We start from the raw sequence: 15,887 nt of genomic DNA, 5'->3' as shown, positions 1-15,887 counted from the left end.
ACATCCCTCTACATCAGCGGAACGCTGCCTGACCAATGGCTACTGTCTGCGTCACCGGCCCTTGTGTCCAATCACAACGCCCGGAAGGCCAAAGGCCATCCCTATCAGGAACGCACTAAGGAGAGAGTGCCGGGCTAGCGGTTAGCCAATCCCTGACCTCCCTTGCCTGCTGGCCAATCACGACGACTGCCCACCCGGAAGAACTGAAAGCAGCCGGGGCCTGACGACGGGGCTGACCCCGCGCGGAGGACTAGGGCGGAGCCTGTCCCATCCTCCCAGTGGCCAGAGCGGGGCACGTCTAGGCCGTGACTCGATGGTGTGGTTGGGGACCGGCTAGCCCCCCTCTCTCTGGTCGGCGCCCAGTGCGCACGCGCGGTTGCTAGGCGCGGCTGGGGATTCAAACGCCTGGCGGAGCCGGGCGTGGGGCCGTCTGTGCCGCGGGGAGCGGGCCCGGCGGGGCCCCGTGTCCCCTCCGCAGGGCCCGGCCCGGCGCCGCGGCGGCTACGATGGCCCCGGCCGCGGCGCAGCTGTGGGTGAAAACCGAGCCCTTCCTGGTGGGGGCCCTGCAGGTCCCGCCGCCCGCCAAGCTGGGCCCGCACTACCTGCGCAAGATGGCCGCCTACGCGCGCGCGCGGGCCGCCGAGGGCTGCTACCCGCGCCTGGCCTGGCCCCGGTGGCGGCACATCGCTTGCGGGAAGCTGCAGCTGGCCCCGGGCCTGGCCTGGCTCTACTTCGAGCTCTTCGACAGCCTGGCGGAGCGCGCGGCGGAGCAGCGCCTGGAGTGGGCCGAGCTGGCGTCCGGCTGCGCCTCCGAAGAGGAGCTGGAGGCGCAGAGGAATAAGGCACGAACCGCAATTCCCGCGCCCCCCCCCCCGCTCTCCCCAGGCCTGGGCGCGCCTGGGCTGTGCCGGCCGCGGCCCCTTGCCCCTCGGCATCGGCAGTGGCGTGCGGTCAGATCGCCCGCAGCCCCCCTGCGGCCGCGCAGCCCTTCCAGTCACTAGGGTTGCGTTTGACGGGGGGTCACACCAGCAACGGGGTCTGCCCGCTGCGAGCCCCGCTGCTGCGTCTGCAGTGCCACCTGGTCTCTTAAAGCGCAGAGCAGGTCTTGTTCAGCAACGTTTGTGTGGTGGGTGTAACCCAGACGCTTTTCTAGAGGGACTGTTTGATCTGAAATACCGGGTCTTGCTTGAACTTCCTCTGACGGGTTTGGTTTTAAAGATCCCCTTTGACTGTGGCTTGACAGGCTGAAATATCATTGAGCCTGCCTGCCTGCCCTGTGGTGCAGCTTCCTTCCTCCCTTGTCCCGGTGAGTCAGACCCTCTGGTCTCCTCAAACCGTGACCCAGCATTGGGGTCACAAACCACAGCAGAGCAACAAAGATACCCCATTTAGCTCAGTTCTGGGAGGGCTCTGTCAAAGGGACTTGACCAAATATTTCTGTGGACAGCCCCAATCAGTCTTAGTCTGCATAAAGTTCAGTGTGAGCTCATCAGCTGCTTGCTCCTGTTATCAGTGAGATGCAAAGCTGTTGTTGCACCATTAATACTTTATTTACACTGGGTTTATAATAAGCAAAAGTCATTAAGTGTAAAAAAAGTAGGTTTTAAGTGTCTGCAAGTAATGGCAGACTGGTCAAAGTAAGTTATTAAGCAAAAAAAAAAAAAAGCTATGCCAGTTAAGCCTATAATGCACAAAGAAACTTGTTAATGCAGTTTCTTACCCAACAAGTTCTAATAATCTTTTCTCACAAGCTGGGTAGCCTCCCAACTTGGGTCTGAGCCTTCTTAATGTACGGTTCCAAGCAATGGCAGCAGATGTCTTAGATGACAAATACAGGTATCCTGAAGTCTATGTGTTGCCCGTTTTGGTTTGGTTTCCTGCATATATGCAGATTTTTGCCCAAGGCCAGAATTCTTCCTGTTCAGTTAAACCTTTTTCTCCTTGGAAAAGTACAGCATCCAAAATGGATTCTGACCTAAGGTGACCTGAGCACCCGTCTTTGCAGGACCAAACATAGTTCATGCAAACAAGAAAACCAAAACTATTTACGGAGCATTTTTCTGATCCTTTAGGAGTACAAATGGCCCTCACTCAGCATATCTAGATTAGTGAAGGGATTTGTACTTCTTGTCCAACTTCAAATGCAGGGATGATACATGGTGATAGAATATATGTACACATTTAGTAGATTACAAGCTTTCCAGTAATACCTTAAAAGAATTATTTTGTATAAATCATATTTGAGTTATGCCATATTCATAGGTCTGTTTCCAAAAACCATCACACTCTCAAAAGCATAGAAATCCCAGGTCTGATTTGTTTCTAACACTTGTTTTCCACACAGTGTGCACAAAGAGGATTTCCAGAAAGGTGGCCTGCAAACCATTTAAATTAGCTTACTCCTTCTTTTTTTTTCGCCCTGTTATGCTACATGAAATAGCTCTGAGCATCTACATTTATTCCTTGTTTTGCTTTCTCAGGACTGACAGTTACTTTTTCATTGGTTTTGCTGGCTGACTTGTTAGGGAGAAGGTTTGAAAAGAAAGGTCTCAGAATGTATGTTCCACCACAAAGGGTGGAACCTTTCAGCAAGGGCATCTTTTAATGTGCTAGTTGGTCTTGCCAGAAAAGAGTTCTAAACAGCCTGATTAAAAATACACTCCTGTTTTTCTTGCCTCTTGCAATGTTATTTCACTTATTTTTCTAGTTTTCGTAAGTCTACGCAGGTTGAGAATTTGTAAGCGGGTAGGAGGGAAGGCAGAAGAAAGCTTTTTGTTTTCCTTTAGACGAAGATGGTTTGGATTGCTTTTCTTTTTGTAAATACAATAGAACATCTCTTCCCCTCCACCAAAAAGAAAAGTACCACCCAGTATTTGTCCTTTGCATGTCCCTGTTGTACTCTTTTTGATAAACTTTACACTCTTTCAGTGTTTGTTTATTGTGGCCCTGGTGAAAGGGTCTGGATGAAGGCTTATGTTTGTGGGAGAAACCTGATCTCCCTTCCTTTATTCTGGAAAAGCCTTAGGTTTTCTGAAGTAGTAATGCAGTTTTATGACCAACTCATGTGGTGTAGAAGCATACAAAGGAGAACACACCTCATAAATCCATGTGGTACTCCTGACATTGTGAGCTTAAACAGGAAGTTCCCTAGCCCAGATGTAACTATCCATTAGTCATTTTCTTTGGGTCTTGTGCTCCTCCATAAAGTCTACATGCTGTCGTATATTGGGTCTTTGGTAAGACTTTGCACAAAACAAATCTGTTTTGCAATTTTGTCTGCTGCAAAAGAGGGTTATGTTGTTCTCTGAAACATGTGGTCTTTAGGGGGCAGTATTTGAACAAAGGTTGGTCATTTGAGCTAGTGCTAGGTAGAGGGTGCAAAACAACATTCCTTTGAAAACAATTGTAACATGCTCGTTAAAGGCTGTACTGAATTACGTTTTTTTAAATTTGACACTTTATGTCAATTTTTCACTCGGGGAGGGGGTGGTGGCGCTTAGTGCTTTTGTTTGATGGGGTCCCAAACTGCATATTGAGCCCAAGGAGAAGCTGTTTTAGGAACTGTGGCAAGTGAAGAAGAGGCTTGAGAATGAGTGTCTCCTGAGGTTGTCGATGGCCTGTGCAATATTGTGATGCAGATGGTGAGTGAGGCTGAGCTTTTTGCATGGTGTAAAGTGTCTACCAGTGAGGCTTGGGAAGAAGGGATGTATGGTTAAAATCACAGAAAGAGAAATCTTGTAGAAAGCAAGCACTTGTCGAGCCTTTAAACCTCCCAATTTCAGTGTGTGTACGTAACATCTTTCCTAAGGATTGTTTTAATAGCTGATAGTAACACCAGAGTCCTGGTTGTGATATTTCAGGTGCTCGGGTGTCCGTGTTCTAAAAGAGTAGGCTCTTTGGTTGAATTAGTGCATGCATTGGTCATGTTCTGGCATGTGTTAATTTTCTGTTCCCTCTTGGCCAGCTGTCAGTAGACACCCTGCAGTTCCTGCTGTTCTTATACATTCAGCAGCTAAACAAGGTTTCCTTGCGGACATCTCTGATTGGAGAAGAGTGGCCAAGTCCCAGGGCCAAATCTCAGTCTGCCAACCTGACTGGAAAATCCACCTGTCAGAATAAGGTATTGTTTGTAACCCTGTCCCCAGAGAGGTTACAAAACCTTCACCTTAAAGTGGGGTGGGAGGCAGAACTGCTTTGTGGGGGAGAAAGTTCCTGTCCAAGGCTTGTGTGTGCACCTATGGGTGCACTCAGTCAGCTGAGCTTATGAATGAGGTTAAGATCCTTCTCCTATGGTCACTGTAACATGAATTTTCAAAAAAATCTAACTTGCCCATAAACAATTGCTGCAGACTGAACATATGGTCTCAAACTGTGATAGATTTTTCTTAACCTCCCCCACCTCAAATGTCTTTGCCCTTTAAATTAGACAAGTGTGAAAAAGCTGAAAGTGTTAGTTCATTTCAGAGGCTGCTCCTCCATAATTACGCGTTATGGCTTTTAGGGTAGCCATTCTTAGAGCAATGTCTGAGTAAGCTGCACAAAGCTGTGATTCAGCGAAGGAGATTAGCTAGTCAGATATAATCAGCTGTATGTGGCTAAGTCTTGCGTCTCACGTTCAGAAGTATCCAAAGTTAGCCAGGCATGCCAATTGTGCTGTACTATCCTATTTGAAAGTGAATTGCAGACGGACAGCAGCACAATAGAGACACGTACCTGATCCACACCTTGAAAAAAGGCCAACTGCTAGTGTCAGCAGGATTCTGTCATGAGCACGGCATCAATACAGTAATGTCACGTGGAACAGAAATTGTTGAACTGCAACTCCGAAGCATCTGAAACTAAAAATAGGCTTACAATAGAAAAGAGAGGGAAAGTGCTTATCGGGGGCTTTATGCTGAATGGTCCTCTGTACGTAGGCTGTTCAGGGCATTCAGCGTCATTCTATATCGGATGATTTTTGTTAACTGCAGTTCAGGTTCAAAACTAGACTGGCCTGTACCGCAAATGAGTAGATATAATGGAACTGCCAGATCTATTTCAGCAGCTTCAGTCCCCCCACAGAATGGGGGTTTATATTCATTGAGGCTTGCCTTTTGTGAACCATTGAGGAAATGCCCTTGCTTTACATTAACTTTATGGATATCCATCGTACACACTCCAAAGAGCAGCTACTTTGGTGTGGTCCAGTGAGGCCTGTGCAGAACAAGCTCAGTTTTCATCATTGGCTGTCCTGTATTCTGGTCTCCCCTTGCTATGGAGACCTTCAGTGCCTGAACTATAATGATCCTTTCAGATGAGTGTTTAGTTTTAGTGGGACTGTCTGAGGGTTTTTCCCCAGTTTTTCTTAAGGTAGTACTTGACTGCATCTATTCTAAGCATCCAGATCCAATAGGAATCATAATTGCCTTCATGGAAGCTTAGAATGTGTGAGGGGTTCATTGCAGTTTATTTCCGCTCTCGTTTCCCAGCAGCTGTGTACTGAACTTGGACACTAATGCAGTGAAAGGTTAGTCAGGGCTACAGGAAGTACAGTTACAGAACCTCTCTCCCTCTGAAGATGGCTAGTAGATCCAGTGTCATTTAGTGGCAATCTGCGGTGGGAGTCTGTGGTTAGGGGCAGGCCCACAGAATTAATGCGGTGAGAGAAGGAATTTATACTCTGCTTCTGCTGCTTTCCCCGTTGAGAGGGGTGGGTGGAATCTGAGCAGGATGCGATGGATGTGGCATTGGGGAAGTGTATCAGTGTGGTAAGCGCTCCTCTGTTTGTGTTTGTTTTGATTTCCAAGAACTGGAATGATTACACCTACCAAGCGTTTGTGCAGAACCATCTGTTGGATCTGCTGGAACTGCTACTGGATCCGGACCAGCTCACAGCCTCTTCCCATTCCACCCACAGTAGCCTGGTCACCATTGAAGCGGTTCGAGCTCTCAGCTTTCTCATTGAGGGGACTGTGAACAAAACCAGGACCGTTCATCCTCTTCATGAGCTAGCTCTCTGGCAACCCATGCATGTGAAGAATGGCTATTCAAAGATTACCAAAACCTTCTCTTTCCCCAAGCTAGAGGCCTGGCTTAGGGCCTGTCTGACTGGGAGCCCCTTTGGGACAACTGCCTGCCTCAAGTCTGGGAAGAAACTTGCATGGGCACAGCAAGGTACTGAAAGTCCTTGGCTTGGCTCTGTAGTTCTAGTATCAACTTTCTGTTTTCGTCAGGAGTCAGGTTTATGGGCATTGCTGCCCTCCTGCCTTGTCCTTGTCTTTGCAGGAGGGAAGGGGGAGTTCACAGCTGAATGAGCATATCCTGCGCAGTGCCTTCTCTCCTGTTTAGCACTCATTTCTCTCTCTCTGTTCTCTACCTTGCACATGTCTGCCTCCCTCCTTCAAGTTGTTGACTACATATGGCCTGGTATATATTGGCTGTTGCTAGCAGACTTCCTTATTCTTGGAGATGCGTATTTATGTAGATTGTGCATTTTGCTGCACAGGAAGTGTGAATGCCCGTGAAAGCAAAGGGTGGATTGTACAGGCTAAGCCCAGGGTTAGGTGGAATTGCTGTGAAAGCTGCTCCATGTAACCCTGTCAGTGTAAGTCAGTCCTGACCAGTATTACTGCTCTCTTGTTTCAAAGTGGGGACTACTACATGAGTGTGATGGCTCGCTGGCTGGTTAGGGACTTTCATGACCTCAGTCACAGTTGTACCTGAGTGAAGATAAATTAATGCTTGAGAGGCAAACACCCCTGTGATGGAGGTCAGGATCATTTGCCCCAACTGGCAAATGGGAATTGAGGCACAGTGCAGATTAAGTGACTTGCCCAAGGTCTCGGGGCAGTTGGTGAAGTATCTGCACTGCAGCAGAGACGTGTGGCCACGGCATGTATTCATGTGTCTAGGCTAGCTCTGATCTAGGGATCACAGCTAGTTTGAGTAACAATAGCAGTGAACCTGTCCAAGTATGTACGCAGGATCCTGGGCAAGCAGAACTAACCCATGCTGCTACACATGCTGCCAAGACCTCGCTGCTCTTGTTACTTGAGCTTACGAGATCAGAGATCTCAGTTAAGTCTGCCTGCGCTGCCACTCTCACCTCCTGTTCACTACGTAGACATTCCCTGAGACAGAGCAAATTGAACCAGGCTTCTGGGACAAGCCGGTGCTTTAACTTCAAGGACTTCCTTTGTAATGGTGCCAGCTGTCTGTGGGCATCAGAATAAAAGACTACTGATCTCATTTAACGTGCAATTATAGATTTTCGGGGGGCTGGCGGTGGGAGGAGAAAACTAGTCTTAATCCTTTGTGTTCCTCAGAGTGCATGGCAGTAAGGATGGAAAAGCACCGGGTGGTAGCAAAGTCCTCTAAGGGCCGAACACCTACAGGGAGCACACCTCTGCATAAGAATGGGTTGCCTCAGAAATGCGTCTGTTCATTCAACACAGCAGTGAAAACCTGCAGGCTGCTGTAATTCTCAGCTTGGCAGAAAAAGCCGTTGTGTTCAAGAGGAATCTTAGGAAGAGAGCAGAGATGTAGATAATCCCAAGCCTCAGGGTGACTGATACAGCTTTGAGATATTTATTTTGTGGCTGCCAGGAGAAATGTGGTGGTGCTCCAGCTTAGGAAGTGTGTTCAGGTGTTCTGTGCCTTTTCTGGCTAACGTGTACCTTTTGCCTGCAGTTGAAGGAACAACCAAGAGAGCAAAGATTGCCTGCAATGCTCATATGGTCCCTGAGGTTCACCGCATGGTGGTGATGAGCCAAGTTTACAAGCAGACGCTGGCCAAGAGCTCAGATACCCTGGTGGGTGCTCATGTGCAGATCCATCGCTGCAATGAGTCCTTCATATATCTGCTATCCCCTTTACGGTGAGTTTACTTTCTCCCAGGATGCAGTAAAACATGTCTGAGTGGGTTGCACAGGTTAGCCGTGGCTGCCCCCCGGAACATTGTGTGGCCGTGTCTTGTTCTTGGGAAGCCTGGTTTACTGTGATCTTTCTCCCTTTCAGATCTGTGACCATTGAGAAGTGCAGGAATAGCACTTTTGTCCTGGGCCCTGTGCAGACAGCCATTCACCTCCACAGCTGTGATAATGTCCAAGTCATAGGCATCTGCCACCGTCTGTCTCTCTCTTCTACAACGGGCTGCACCTTCAACATTCTCACGCCTACGAACCCTCTGATTCTCTTGGGTAACCAGCAAGTAACTTTTGCGCCATACCATACCCATTACCCAATGCTTGAGGACCACATGGCCCGGACAGGCCTGGCTACAGTGCCTAACTACTGGGACAGTCCAATGCTGGTGTGCAAAGAGAACAGCGATGCAAGTGTCTTCCGACTTCTACCACCCAGTGAGTTTTATACCTTTGTTATTCCTTTCGAGATGGAAGGAGACACAACAGAAACGCCTGGGGGTCTGCCACTTGCGTACCAGAAGGCACTGAGTCAAAGACAACAGAAGATCCAAGTCTGGCAGAAAACTGTGAAGGAGGCAGGACTGACAAAGTGAGTAATACTCTCAGTTCCTGGAGGAAGCCACTGTGTCTGGCTGATACCTTGAAGATGAACTTGTGAAAGAGATTTGTGGTTGTATGCACTTGACATTGCTGAACAAAAACACCCTTGCGTGAGGGCTGTTGAGTCTGTGTGTTATGCATGAGTGTGGGGAGGACAAGAGGAGCTGCCAGAGTTTGGTGTACTGCTTTTGTATTGAAAACTCCTGCCACCTTACCCTGAATGAAATTTTCTGGGGGGGTAGAGAGGGGGTGTGTTATGGTTTTTTCCCCATGCTTACAAAATACAGGACAAATTGTGCAAAGAGTTTATGAAACAAAAGAACACCCATGCTATGGGATTCACATATCGACTTCTCAAACATAAGATCAAAAGCCTGTCGTCCTGCATGTAAAATTTATTAACACAATCAAGTCTCCAGCCTTCTAGAACCAGGCCTCACTATGCTTTTGTAGCTGAGCTTGCCTACTACGTGACACTCTTACTGCTTTTTCAGCACCTCAAAGTTAAAACGTTCTTTTGATGCTAAATTGGCTGGGTAGGCATGCAGGATTCTAGATACTGCATGTCTGAATTGTAACTGGTCTGGTCTCCAGGATTTGCTCTTGGTGCCATTTTGATGGAAACCAAATTGCAACATAAACACTTTCACAAACGCACAATGGGATAGAGATTTGGACTGTCAATTTTAAAGGCTAGAAGGGAAGGAAACAACCTTGTGTTTCAGCTGTCACACCCCTCCCTGCATGTCCCGTTCTGGGCTCTGCCTATGGCTTTTATATTTAGGGGCAGCTAGCCAAAGTCTTGTAGGGATTCCGTAGCTTCGTCCAGATTTTTTACCTTTTGTTTAGTGCCTCTCCGTGGGGTCCCTTGTCGTGCATATACTACATTTGATCAAAGTGCTCTTTGCACTCAGTGCAGATTTCAAGATTTACGCAGCTTGTACCCCTCGATTTCCCCCGTTCCTTCCTTGACTTACGGTTTCCCCTCTCCTGCTTCATAAGGACCTGAGCCATGCCAGGTAAATCCTCTAAACAATCACGGATGTGTGAGGCCAGCCAGCCAGAGCTGTATCCACAGCGGTCACGTAAACTCGTAGGATCGGTGAGCTCCATGACGCGCAAGTCCTACAGGGCAGAGGTTTCAGTAAACAGCATCCACAGGGCTTAGATCAACATCAGCAATCTTTCTCTTTCAGGGGCATTCTCACTAATAGACTTTGTTAGTTGAATTTCAATCTCCTCCTTGTCGACGGTGTGAGAACCAAACTAAGTGGCTTTGTTAGCCACAGTAACTGCAGATCTTTATTTTCATTGAGGGTGGAAAAGGCCACTCCTTTGGGTAGCCAAGGAGAGATGTTTGGAAGTCTGGTGTGAAAGCTGATGAGGCTCTCTTGCTTACAGTGTTATTGATGTGCTGTTGATTTTCAGGGATCAGAGGAAGCAGTTCCAGGTAATGGTGGAGAACAAATTCTATGAATGGCTAATTGACACAGGACATCGTCAGCAGCTGGACAGCCTTGTGCCTCCTGCAGCTGGCTCCAAGCAAGCGGCAGGGTAGGATGTTCTCCTATGACAAGGAAAGGAATGGTGGTGAGTTCATCTTCTGTTCTGCTACAGATAGAGAAATCTTCCTACTACGTTACATACACGGGTGCGCACGTGGTATCCAGATGGGAACAGTGAGTCTGAAATTGTCCATGGGTCTCCTTCCACTAGCTTCAGATCTGGCTTTGGCTTTCAGTTTGGAGCCAAAATCTTTTCCGAGCTTGTCTGCTCCCTTGTGCCACTCCAGTTTTTAGCCAAAAAGACCATGGGGATGGAAGGAAAGAGAGATCTTTGTTATGGTTTCTGAAGGACTCATCCTGAAATGAGGTTGAAGCACTTTACTTTCACCTCGGGGGTGCGTGTGCGTGCGCGCTTCAGGTGTGGTCTGAAGCCAAAAGAATTAGAGCAGCCTGGTTCTGAGGCACCCTTTCTGCTCACGTGGTCGCTAAGGGCTCGTCTACACGGGGCTTTAATCCACAGTAGTGTGAGATTGGACTGAAGCTGTTTGTGTACTCGCAGCTCACGAGAGAACAGGAATACCACAAACGCTGGCATCCTCTTTCAAAGCGTATCACGTTTCATGCAGATTGAGTTAGTGTGGTTGGCGGTGTGCGTGCGGTGCTAGCATGCGCTGCTTTGGCCGTCCTCCGGCTGGTATTTCCCATTGCTGTGTATGTGTCCAGGGCATTGCTCTGTCCGCCTATACACCACGCTGTGCTCTGGGCTCAAGGGGACCGGAAGTTCCTTCCCTGCTTTAAAAACTGTCCGGGGAACAGAATTTGCCCATTTGCTCCTGGGTTTGCCTGTGTCAGCATTTTTTCACGCTTCCGTGGCCTGTACAGCAGCCACTTAGCACCTTGCTGTGTCCCGGATCTCAGCGCCATCTTGGGGTCAGTGCAGCGGGTTCCTGCAGCCAGCCGTCGCATTATGGATCTCTTTGTGGGCGCTGCTAAGCATTGGTCTGTGAGATGCCACCAGCAGGATACCGACCAGTGCTGGACAAAGAAGAGACCACTCAGGGGGAGTTGGATTAGAGCTGGTCTGCCTGTAAAGGCACCAAGCTTACCTACAGCTCCCTGCTGAGAGAGAGGCGCCTTCGGACACAGAAAAGCAATCGACCCCAAGGCGAGCATGCAGCTTTTTATGACTTTTTACAGGCTTGCGTAGAGACTTCCAGTAGTTCATGTTTTGGGCAGTCTGTGCAAAACCTGGCGTGCATTTCTCTGCCTTTCAGCATGGCTGCAGGGGAGATAAGGCAAAATCAGAGAAATTTTGTTTTTGGATTTTTCCCCCCATCCTTGCTGGACTTCATGGGGGGACAATTGCACATTTGTTGCCTCGGTGTAGCTCATAATTCCCTTCCACTCCTGCAATGCTTCTCTGAATGACTTCACACTGTATCTCACTGGTCTGCCCTTTGCCCTTGTGAATAAGGCCAGTCTGTGTCTCTGCATGAGGTCCTTGGCTCTCAGCTCAGGGCATTACTATCCTGCGTGTCCCATATGCTCTCCACTTACTCCTCTGTGCAACAAAATTGCAAAGCCAGAGCGGGAGTGTAATGCCGAATCCCACTTCCAGGCTGCTGCATGTAGAGCAGCGTACGTCACAGCCAGTCCTGCCTTCCTCGTGCACTTGTCGCTTACTGGGTCTAGCGAGACGGGAAGAGTCTCCGGGTGGGCACAGTGAGAAGGATGTGATGATAAAAGCTGTCCTAGTCTGCTGAAATGCCCCTCAGAACTGCTTTGCTGGTCTTTCCCCTACTCCCTAAGCAGTGTCGCCAGCAGCGAGCAGACCTTCAAGGAGAGAGGGAGCCTTTATGAATGGCGTGTGGGGGCGGAAACCAGACAACATTGGATGAAGTATTCAGCCTTCATTGCAGGTCCCCTCCCCGCCCCCCCAAATAAAAAGAAGCCAGTGAAGAGCTGGTGGCTGGTTTTGAGATTCGAGAGGGAACTGTTTAAGGAGGGAGTATCACCGAGGCTAGGGACAGCGTTGCCATGGCAAAAGGCGCTGTGGGAGGAAGAAGAAGAAATGCAGAGGTAGTTCAGGGAGTGGTACAGGCCCAGAATGCTCTGCTCTAGCCTGTACGGCGAGTGGGCCCCCGGACAGTCCTGGCTCGCAGAGGTGTTCTTCAGCCTGTGAACCGCATGAGGTACTGGGAAACCAGTGTGCGTTCCCCACTGTATCCTGAAGCCATGTCCCCCAGTGCAAGCTCCAGGCAGGGAGAGCAGTTGCTCCTGGGAACCCAGCTCTTTGGAGCCCATCCAGTGCTCCTGAGGACTGAGAGTCCTGCCATTCAACACCAGATACTCCAAGAACGAGAGGCGGCCAAGAGGAGGCTGTCTGCCATCCGCGGCACTGCCACATTAAAGCTTTGCTTCAATGTTCTTTTAAAGCAGGGGTTTTGCTGGTGTAAAACTCCGTTCATAAGGCGTCAGCGACGCCCTGTGTACAGCCTGTCTGTTCATTTTGGCTAAATCACAGGGTTTTACAAAAGGGTAGTGGCACAGATGAGATAAGATCAGGGTTGCCACTACTCCCGCCGCTCAGGGACTGCACAGCTCACAGGGGGCTCTCCCTCGGGCTACCAGCTGGATGTACAGCGGCATGCTTGCAGGGCGGAAGGTCCAAGAGCAATAAACATCCCTGACGATACTATACGGTTTCCATTTTTCACTGGACGTTTTTGCTGGCTGCTCAAACTTACGTGCAAGCCTTTGCACCTTGGCTTCCCACTCATCGAGAAGCCTCTCACTCCCTGTCTCAAATATTGTGCAAAATACACCGTGCAGCTTGCTTTTTTCTCCAGTTTCCAACCTGTTCCACAACAGCACCACCTTCCCTGCAGGTGGCTGAATGCACACTCGGCGCTCGTTCTGCAGCTCCTGAGGTGATAGGTTCATGCACCCAGCATCACCGGAGCAGTCCACACGCCATTAACGTCCAAGGTGATGCTGAGACAAACTCTCCATTCATTCCGGTAACTAGAGCTGAGTGCCAAAAGAGCCTAACTTTGTGGGCCTTTCCAGGCCACTGTCTGTGAGCTTGCCCCGGGCAACCAGTCTCTGGAACACCACGGAGAACTTGCCCTCTGGTTACAGGCTCCAGCCACGGTGCGGGTGACCGCAGTTGTCACAAAGGTCTTATTTGCCTCGATTCTGTTTGGGAACCCGATGCCTGCAAAGCCATCAGCAGTCTCCTGAACTGGCTACAGACCAGTAGCTTTGTGGGTGGCCGGCTTCCGCATGGCATTGGGGACCACCAGCTCTCTCTCTGGGTATGGGCACTACATGTCTGTATGCTGCCAGTGCACCTCCAAGGCCGGATCTGCATAAGTCTCAGTAAAAGTCATCTCCACCCTGAAATTCTTTTCTCATTGCTGGGTGTCCAGCGTCCTCCCGTCCCATCAGTCCATGCTGATTGCACATACCCAGACAAGTGTGGCCCTGCTTCGAGAACACCTCCTGTAGCAGCAGTCGCTAGTTATTGTCCTTGTCTTCCTTAGTCTTGTTTTCCTCCACCACTGCCAGAGCTGCTACTGGAGCTGCATTATCTGCTTGGTGTGGCGGTGGTGGATGAAGGCGAGAGCTGAGCTGCATCCCAGGCAGCTGCTGCCATGCCCAGTTGCCATGCCCAGTTCTCTGGCGGTGAGAAATGTGCAAATCAGAAAGGGGGCTCCTGGGTTGTTTCTGAAATTACTCCAAGGCCTGAATTCCACTGGCTTCTGTGCACCCCAGCATGCACACTGCTCAGTGGAGCAAAGGACCAGGGGATTCCCTCCAAGAATGCCCTGTGCGTGATGCATCACAAGACCGTTGACACTGTTGCCAACTGAGAAGGTAGAACCACCCCAGGTTTACACTAGTGACGCACCTTTTATACTGTGCTTCTCGTTCTGTGGATTACTGCCCTGAGGACAAGCCCTTAGCAGCCACTTCCTTGATGCTTCAAAGAATTTGTTTCCCTATAATCTCTTGAATTTGTACCCGGAGGTGCACAAGGAGCCGGCCACTTGCCCATGGGACGGGTACAATTACCACGCTTGTCAGAGGGCAGGGAGGTGTTTGCTTGTGGGCTGGGGAGGGAAAGTTACGGAACTGCTGGCGATTGCAGTAAAGTTCTGTTTTGTTGCAGCGATGTGAAGACAGATGGCGACAAACTGACAGTGGTTCCCGGCGAATGCTTTGGGCCGTCTTAGTTGGACGCTCCTGTGGTGTTGCAAATGAATCGAGATAGTTGGACCTTGAGCATCTGCCTGAGCTGAACTCTTTTTCAAACCTACTCAGGGCACCACTGCATCATGTGGCCCCTTCCGCACACGTAGGGTATCTCTGTTCTTGTCCCACTTAATCCCACCTGGCTTCAGGAGGAAACAAGGTGAAGGATTGCAAAGTAAGGGACGGTAGAGTTCAGGCAAGCCTGCACCTCACCGTGAGCCTGTTAAGCAGGAGGCTAAATGCAGAGTCCAAGTTTGGGGCGTGTCTGTGTCCTGAGAAGGCGCACTCTGGCGAGAGGCTGGCGGCTGTGCTCCCTGTCCGGGGAAGCTCGTTATGCTCTTCCAGAAATGAAGAGCAAATGGTTGGTGGGTTATTGGGTGGTTCTACTCGTGTACGTCTAAAATGAATTGGAGCCTCTTTTTACATGGCAATGGCATTGGCGCTTGAAGGATGAAGATTCATGAAATTGCCTAAGTTTGTCTTTGCTGCCTCCTTGCTTTCAATAAATTTCAATAAATGGACTTGAAAGTGAAGCCAGGCGTGTTTTGTGGGAGAAGACTTCTCAGTAATGGGGGGGAGGGGGGTTCAGTCCCCCACATCTGAGCGCTCTTAATCCAGCTGGGCTGGCAGAGCTCTGCCTCTGGCAGTTCCTGGGTTGGCTTGACATTGAGCTGTGTGGCTGCCAAGAAGCAGGGGGAGAGTCCTTGGAGGCAGCAGCAAGAGCTGTGAGCCAGGCCCCAGCCTGGGGCAGAGTCCCGCTGAGAGTGGCCAGCACCCAGTGCTGGTGCGGTGGGGTTGCATTCCTCTGCGGTACTGGCTGGGGCTGGTGCCAGGAAGGGTGAGAGGGAGCCACTGGCTAGGGGCTGTGGAGGAAGAAGGCAGACATAACCACCTCACTGCCATCCTGCTCCCCTAGATGAACCAACCTTCACAAAACATCCTCCCCACAACCCCTCGCACATCCCTCACCCCTTTAGAAGAGCCTGCCACTGCAGCTCCAACTGGTGAGTCAACAGGCCAGCATAGAGTGCTGGGTTCAGCCCCGACAGGCACAGCAGGTGGGCTCGCTCCTTTGGCCCCCTCAGGCTGGGCTACGGGGAACAGCCCCCACACATGCAGTGGAGAGCAGGGTCCGACAGCTCAGCTCAGCTCAGCTCAGCTCAGCTCTTCCCACCACAGAGAATGTCTTCACCAGCACCCCCAGGGCCGAGCTGCTGTTAATGCTCTTGGCAACAGCAGGAGTGATTTCTCTACCCTGGGGCTCCGTGAGCTTCCTGGCAGCTGGAGCAGAGTTCCTGTCACCTGTGTTTCTGCATCCCACAGCTGCAGATCACCTGGCGGGAGCCTTGCTCTCATTTTCTGCTGTTAAGACAGCCAGTGTCCATGTATATCTATGCAGGGAACAAAGCCCTAAACTATGCCTGGCCTGGCTCGACCTGAAAAGTTGCTGTGGTGGCATTGGGCCTGGGGCAGAACCTGAGCTATGGGACCCTGGGAGGGTGGAGGGTCTCAAGTGCAGGCTTCTGCCGGAGCTTGAACACCTGTGCCACGAGTTGTAGCCCCTGAATCCGAATCAGCAGCTGCAGTGTTCATGGGTATGGCGAAGAGAGCAGCTGACAGT

At 50.2% G+C, this 15,887-nt stretch overlaps 1 protein-coding gene across 1 annotated transcript; it reads left to right on the top strand.

Moving 5' to 3' along the window:
* Positions 1-326: 326 nt before the first annotated feature.
* On the top strand, positions 327-14,799 carry TBCCD1 (TBCC domain containing 1). Its single transcript, XM_075004165.1, has 7 exons — positions 327-842; positions 3,965-4,120; positions 5,787-6,153; positions 7,669-7,855; positions 7,996-8,493; positions 9,933-10,094; positions 14,184-14,799. Exons 1-6 carry the CDS (start codon positions 507-509, stop codon positions 10,060-10,062), a joined length of 1,674 nt encoding a protein of 557 aa, XP_074860266.1. The 5' UTR covers positions 327-506; the 3' UTR covers positions 10,063-10,094; positions 14,184-14,799.
* The last annotated feature ends 1,088 nt before the right edge of the window (positions 14,800-15,887 follow it).

This window comes from Carettochelys insculpta, chromosome 10 (genome assembly GCF_033958435.1).
Source record: "Carettochelys insculpta isolate YL-2023 chromosome 10, ASM3395843v1, whole genome shotgun sequence".
NCBI classification, from domain to species: Eukaryota; Metazoa; Chordata; order Testudines; family Carettochelyidae; genus Carettochelys; species Carettochelys insculpta.
The sequence above is the reverse complement of the archived record's forward strand: the minus strand, read 5'-3'. Positions and strand labels throughout refer to the sequence as shown.